Source organism: Lolium rigidum, chromosome 2 (genome assembly GCF_022539505.1).
Source record: "Lolium rigidum isolate FL_2022 chromosome 2, APGP_CSIRO_Lrig_0.1, whole genome shotgun sequence".
Taxonomy (NCBI): Eukaryota; Viridiplantae; Streptophyta; class Magnoliopsida; order Poales; family Poaceae; genus Lolium; species Lolium rigidum.
Genome location: NC_061509.1, coordinates 290,400,716 through 290,407,598, shown reverse-complemented (window position 1 = coordinate 290,407,598; position 6,883 = coordinate 290,400,716). Strand labels below are relative to the sequence as shown.

General features: G+C 54.4%; 1 protein-coding gene across 1 annotated transcript; it reads right to left on the bottom strand.

The window, feature by feature from the left end:
* Positions 1–795: 795 nt before the first annotated feature.
* LOC124693627 (probable alpha,alpha-trehalose-phosphate synthase [UDP-forming] 11) lies at positions 796–5,063 on the bottom strand. Its single transcript, XM_047227110.1, has 3 exons — positions 3,003–5,063; positions 2,315–2,588; positions 796–1,457 (listed from the first exon to the last, which is right to left on the bottom strand). The coding sequence occupies exons 1-3, from the start codon at positions 4,931–4,933 to the stop codon at positions 1,131–1,133; spliced, it is 2,532 nt and encodes an 843-aa protein (XP_047083066.1). The 5' UTR covers positions 4,934–5,063; the 3' UTR covers positions 796–1,130.
* Positions 5,064–6,883: the final 1,820 nt, after the last annotated feature.

Sequence of the window (6,883 nt, the reverse complement as noted above, 5' to 3'; positions counted from 1 at the left end):
CCACTTTGTATTTTTTCTTTCTGCCAGGGTTCTTTCTGCTCTTTCTCCAGGACAGCTGGCCTTCGGGTTGCTTCTAGCGTGTGGGTGCGTGTGTGGCCTTTGTTCTTGTATTTGACTTGGAACACGTACTCCTTTCCTCAAAAAAAAAAAGTTGCAACAGCTATTCCCCTATCCGAGGAGAAGTCGCCGTGGAAGAAACGCTACAGTGGAGCGGATAGGCACGCACGGTTACCGACAGATTGCGGCTGTGCGCTGAAGCAAGACAAACATCTGAATCATGGATCCTAAAGTGGCTTGCCGGCATGCGAGAAGAAAAGATGGATCACCTGACCCAACCATGCACGCGCAGGTGCCATCTTTAACGTGTACCGCATCAACTGTGCTCGTCCTACCACAGCACATCTATCTAGCTGTCCTTCACCAGAGAATTTTCCACCCTAATCATGGCATAGAGAAGAAAACCCATCTCTCCTTCACCGATTGAAGTAGTCCTAGGAAATGTCACATGTCTGCTTCAGCGGCACAGAAATAGGATCACTGTAACGTGCAGTGATTAGGCAAAAGTTGGTTAGGGTAGCTCTTGTTGCTTTACCAGAAACTTGGAAATCTCATCACCTCTCAAATGCTAGGAATGGTGGAAGAAGATAAGCAATACCTGATCTGGACGCCGGCTCTATCCGGCGGTGGGCATCCTGATGGACCAGATAAGGTGAAAAGCGTGGCCGAATGGGACTGCCACCAAACTTGCATAGCGCGGAAATTAAACGGCAGTGGGGAGAAAAAGGATACTGCATGTAGCACGGCCGAAAGAATCATTTTTCTTCTTCATCTGATTTCATCGTCATCGTCAACTACATATACAATGTGACTGAAACCTTCCCACCCTTATCATACGGGCATGCATACATATATGCGCGAGAGAAGAAGGTTGGAAACATAAAACCAAAAAAATAAAAGAGAACAGAGAAAGAAACCTGTTTATCCTGTAAATGCTGCATCCTAGTCCTAAAACCACACGAACTGAATCATTCTTCTTCTTCCTTCATATTGGTTATTGACACCCCTCCATTGGTTGGTTGGTTGGTTGGTTGGTTTATACTGTGCAGTGATATTTTTTTTCCTTCCATCTGTCACGCCGTGCTCTCGAAGGTGACCCGGAGCTGCACCGGCCATGGCCGCTGTTGTGATGGCGCGTTGGCGAGCCCCTGCAGCATCTTGATCACGTCCACCGTATCGTCGAGGTAGTACTTGGCCATGCTCGGCTTCTTCCCGACCGTGCAGGCGAAAACCTCGCTGGTTGGAGGGAGCTTCACGCCATTGTTGGCCGGACACACGATGCTCTCGAACATGTCCTCGTCGGACCGGTCGTCTCCGATGCAGAGCACGAAATCGGGCGGCTTCCCGCTGCGCACCATGGATGACAGGATTCTCTCCACGACCACACCTTTGCTGATGCCCTGCACGACGCACATGGAGATATTTGTTGCATGTCAAACAATATTGATATTTTTAAGTGGTTGCGGGCAAATGACAAATGGAACTAGTTATCCAATTGAGACACAAGTCGCTCTTAGGTAGAATGGGACAAACTTATAAGAGCATCTCCACTCGTCTCCCCACAAAGCCCCCCACGGCCACTTTTTTCCATCCGGACGGCGAAATTCGGCCCAGTCGCGCCCCCAGTTCCTCGTTTTGGTCCGGATTTGGGCCTATTTTCATCCGGACTCCCCATGCCATCCCCGGCCCCCCGGGGAGCGCTCGGGGACTCCGGATGAAGCTAAACCAACCGCCCACGCCCACGTGTCTCCTCTTTCGTCCGGATTCCCCGAGCCATCCTCTTTTTCCCGAGAAACGCCGGCGGGAGCACACGACTGGGAAACTACTCCTTCCCACGCCAAATATTCCTCCAATCCGGACGAAAATTTCGCCGGATTTGGGCGTGGAGAGCGCCAACGAGTGGGGATGCTCTAACGACCGGGTGTTCTTCCGGCGAATTTTCCTGTCCACACCGGGGAATGGCCCACGCGGATTCACAATCTGTTTCGTGGAGAAGATAGTAGATTGTTTGTTCCGGGCAATCAAGCATGTGGTAGTCTGGTGGGTGAGGACTGGATCGGATTGGATTGGATCAATCCTTATCCGTTGCCTTTAGTTGGACAGCTACGTTTGGTTGTTTAGGTGGTGTTCAACATGTTTTTGTACAAGTCTACAAGCCTAATTAATTAATTTTCTTTCATTTGACCGACTACGAGCAGCCGAATTAATTAAATCTTGAACTACAGGAACAGCCAGAGGGAAGCTTGCACGCGCTTACCTGAGGATTAACCTCCACGATGTGCTGGCCCCTCTTCACGACCACCGGCTCGTTCGCGAGCACGCTCTCCAGATGGTCAAGCAGCTCTTTAGCCTGGCATGAGCCAAAATCTGGATCTGCCTCATGGTGATGCCAAACTATTGCGCTTTCTTTATGCTCGATATATGAACCATCAGTTGCCTCTGTGTAGAGGCTCATCACAGGCTCAGCGGTCTTCTTCCAATCGAAGTCTGCTACCAATCCACAGGTCTCCCATGGAGAGTCCCTGCTCCACCTGCAATCGCCAAGAGTTTATGGACCAAATCACACTATTTGAATCTGAATGCGTTCCTGCTTGTACTCTAAAACAACACTAGAACAGTCTGGCTAATTTCATGGACCAAATCACACTCTTCTCACCATCCTTTGTAAGTTTGTTCTTGAAGCAAGAATGTCAGTTAGAGGCTAAATTCAGAGCTATATGCCCTAGCTTAGCATCTACTAGTAGATCTGTTGGTTGCTCATTATCTATCATAAAATATTTTCTCAAAGGTACTGGGGTTCTAATACCATTGCTTAGTTCACATGCTTTCTAAGATTTGATGCAAATCTACAGCAGAGCAAAGCAACATTGCACCAAATCTAAAGCAGATGTTTCTAATAGTACCATTGCTTAGTTCACATGCCAAGTAGTGTCCAGAGATCTCACCTAGTGAAGTAGCCATGCTCGGCCGCGATTCCAAGCTTCTCACATGGCGCAAACCACTTGCTCAATTCATCTTTCCCCCGGCCGCTGACAATGAACACCCTGTTCTTGGGGTCTTCGCAGAGACGATTCAACAGAGAGATGACCTCACCGCTGGGCGCCTTGTCAATGGAGCTCTCTGGCATCACTGTTCCATCGTAGTCCAGGAGAATCAGCCGGTTGTCCGTCTTCCTGAACAAGGGCACGATGTGCTCGACGGAGAGGCGCCTGAAGTTGGGGCCGAGCGCCACCACCTTGAAGCTCATCCCGAAGCCGATCCCCCAATGCCGGCGCGAGAAATGGTCCTTGCAGGCGCGCTGGAGGTCCTGGTCGAATGACCTGGCCCAATAGGCGACGTCGTGTGTGCTGACGTACTTGTAGTGCTTCTCGTGCCGCAGCCGCTGCTCGGGCTCGGACATGACGAGCGCGGAGTTCATGGCCTCGGCGACGGACTCGACGCTCCACGGGTTGACCCGGATGGCGCCGCTGAGGGACGGGGAGCAGCCGACGAACTCGGAGAGCACGATGACGCTCCGCTTGGGGGCGTCGCTCTCCTGCCGGCACACGGTGTAGATGTATGGTATCCGGTTGAGCCCGTCGCGGACGGCGCTGACGACGCAGCAGTCGGCGGCGGCGTAGTAGGCGGCCTTCTCGTGGACGGAGACGGGGCGGTTGATCATGACGATCGGGGTGTACCCTGGGGTGCCGAAGGTGGCGTTGACGCGGGCGCTGATGGCCCCCGCCTCCTCCTGCACCTCCTGCACGTCGCGGCCCTCGCTGCGGGCCGGGTTGACGATCTGCACGAGCACGGCGCGGCCGCGGAGCTCCGGGTGCTCCACGAGCAGCTGCTCCATCCCGAGGAACTTGAGCCCGATCCCCTTGAATAGGTCCACGTCGTCGACCCCGACCATGAGGCGTTGGTTTTTGTAGGTGTCGGTGACCTGGCGCACGAGGTCGGCGGTTTCCGGGGCGGAGACGACGGAGCGGAGCTGGCCCATGTCGATCCCGACGGGGAGGATCTTGACGGTGACGGTGCGGCCGTAGTACTCGATGCCGATGTAGCCGCGCTTGGACTGGTAGTCGAGGCCGAGGAGGCGGGAGCAGGCGGAGAGGAAGTGGCGCGCGTAGTCGAAGGTGTGGAAGCCGACGAGGTCGGCGTTGAGGAGGGCGCGGAGGAGGTCGTCGCGGACGGGGATGGTGCGGAAGATCTCGGAGGAGGGGAAGGGCGAGTGGAGGAAGAAGCCGAGCCTGGCGCGCGGGAAGCGCTTGCGGAGGAAGGTGGGGAGCGCGAGGAGGTGGTAGTCGTGGATCCAGACGAGGTCGTCGTCGGGGGCGAGGAGCTCCGTGAGGCGGTCGGCGAAGGCGCGGTTCGCGGAGAGGAAGGAGTGGTAGAGGGTGCGGTCGAAGGGGAGGCCGCCGAGGGTGGAGGGGGTGAGGGGGAGCAGGTAGTGGAGGAGCGGCCACATGTAGTGCTTGCAGAAGCCGTGGTAGAACCTGCGGTGGAGGTCGGGCGGGAGGAAGACGGGGAGGCAGGAGAAGGTGGTTAGGAGGTAGGTGGCGAGCTCGTCGGAGGCGGCGGCGGCGGCGGATTCGGGGAGGGTGCCGACGTGGAGGATTGGGGTGGAGGGGGGCAGGCCGGAGCGGAGCTGGTAGGCGACGGTGGTGGAGTCGACGGTGAAGGAGAGGCCGAAGGGGGCGGAGGGGTCCGGGGTGGCGCGGAGGGGGAGGCGGTGGGAGACGATGACGCGGCGGGGAGGGCCGGTGGGGGAGGGTGAGGCCGGGGAGGAGGGGGAGCCGGCGGCCATGACGCGCGGGAGGCGCAGCGGGGAGGGCGGCGGGAGAGGAGGGACCTCGTCGGCTAGGTCGAGCAGGTTATGGCAGGAGAGCGACGGCATGGCGTTTGGTGCTCCTACCTGTGGGTGTTGCAGAGGAAGAGGAGGTGGGAATGGCGCATGAAGGAGGAGGAGAGGCGTAGGAAAAGGAAATGGGGGAGATGGGCCGCTTTGGTGGAAGGAAGGTTCTGGGGATAAGAACGGAGAGGTGGGAGGCGGGGCGGGGTATAAATACCACCGGAGATGAGCAGCCGGGTCAGGGTTGGCTTGGGTTGGACGAGGAGGATGGATCGAGGTGGAAGAAGAAGACTAGAAGAAGGGAAGAGGCACGGGGAGGGGGTCGGGTCAGGCGGTGGGGGCGGGAGGCTTATCCAGATCGGAAAAGGAAAAGATGGAGGCGTGCCGGAAATGACGGTCCTATCCCCGCCGCGCGCGTGGGACGGCTGGAAACTACTAGATAGATAGACGAGCCAGCGTCGTGGTCGTGTAACGGCTGTGCTGGGTTGGGTTTATGTTTATCTATCCATCAATCCCTCACGTCGCTACCTGCGTTGGCCGCTGCTGTTGTTGCAGACGGCATGGATGCGTGTGCACACGTATTCGCCTGCCAATGCCACCGTACGCACCGCGGAAACGGGAAGCAACTACTCGTCTTTGGTGGGTGGGGTCCTTCAAAATATTCTACTTGTCTGATACATACTCCCCCATTAGTTATCTTTAATACAGAAGATGTATCTACACATATTTTTGTTCAGCTAGATACATATGTACCAACGACTAGTAATATGAATGGAACAGAGTAATACCCCTATCTACAAAAAGTTATCGTAAATTTATCTAAATTTAAATACATCCAGAACTATTTACTGCATAGATATAATGCAGCTCTACCATCTTCCGCCACCTCCTCCGACGAGAACCCCCCCCCGCCCCACTGCCTCCGCCGCATTCGCTCAACCGCAATCCCCACATGGCTAGCCGCGGAAACACCACGAGGGAAGGCGGTCGGTTGGGCCGCGGAGGCTCGCCACCGCGGACCCCCATTTTCCTCTCGGAGGCGGAGCGGCAGCAATGGAACCGGTCCGAGGACCTCTACGCAGCGCCCGCCGGTGGACGAACTGGGGGCTCACGCCCTTGGGGAAGGACGTGATCACGCAGGTCGCACCGTTTCCGAGGCGGAGGCGCGAGCATGATTACGAGGCGGCACGTCGGGAGGCATGCGTCCACCGCGTGAAGCTCGAGACTCAGAGTAGGTCGCGCGACGCTGTCAGCCGCCTCGCCTTCCTCCGTCGCGCGTAAAGGGACCCCAGGGCCGAATTTTGGTGAAATTATGTCGTGTGGCGGAGGATTAAGTTAATTTTATGTTTTTAGTATAAATTATGCATGTATGATGCTTCATCAGAGAAACAACTATCCTCGTTTATGTGTGTTCACCTCCCGCGAAATTTTAATTTCGTTTTTCCAGTTCATATTTAGGGGTTCTATTCTGCGGGAGTGCTAAAATCAATCGAACCATCGTTTTCGGGAGACTGAACTCACCGTTTTCAATTTCGGTGAGTTCAGTCTCCGTTAGAGATGCTCTTAGTTGGCAAAGTGTGTAGGCTACCCACTGAATGGATCCCATAAATAGTTTCTCTCATGTTTTAAATAATTTAAAATAATTTTCTAAAAGTAACTATACCTACACACTAAAACATATATCCTCATACATTCATCTTTAACAATTATTTTAAACCACTATAATTTATTTTAAAAGTAAACTAATGTTTCTAAAATGATTGCCACCGAAAAAGTTAATCTTTTTTACCATACAAGGTAGATGAACCCTAATAAGTATCCATTTGCATCCATAATTTTCATGTTTCAGCTCAATGGCAAGCTAGAGAATCTCCTCTTGTGCCCCCGGTAGGTCATCCGGCAACGCCATGTGACAAAACCATGTTGTGGGCGCAGGCCTATTTCTCGACATATTAGAAGGGGCTGCCTCAAGCGATGCCCCAATATGATTTTCCC

Coding starts and splice junctions, on each gene's coding strand:
- LOC124693627 (XM_047227110.1), bottom strand. CDS start 4,933: ATGCCGTCGCTCTCCTGCCATAACCTGCTCGACCTAGCCGACGAGGTC. Junction 2,589..3,002: donor GAGCATGGCTACTTCACTAG/GTGAGATCTCTG, acceptor TGGCGATTGCAG/GTGGAGCAGGGACTCTCCAT. Junction 1,458..2,314: donor TCGTGGAGGTTAATCCTCAG/GTAAGCGCGTGC, acceptor TGCGTCGTGCAG/GGCATCAGCAAAGGTGTGGT.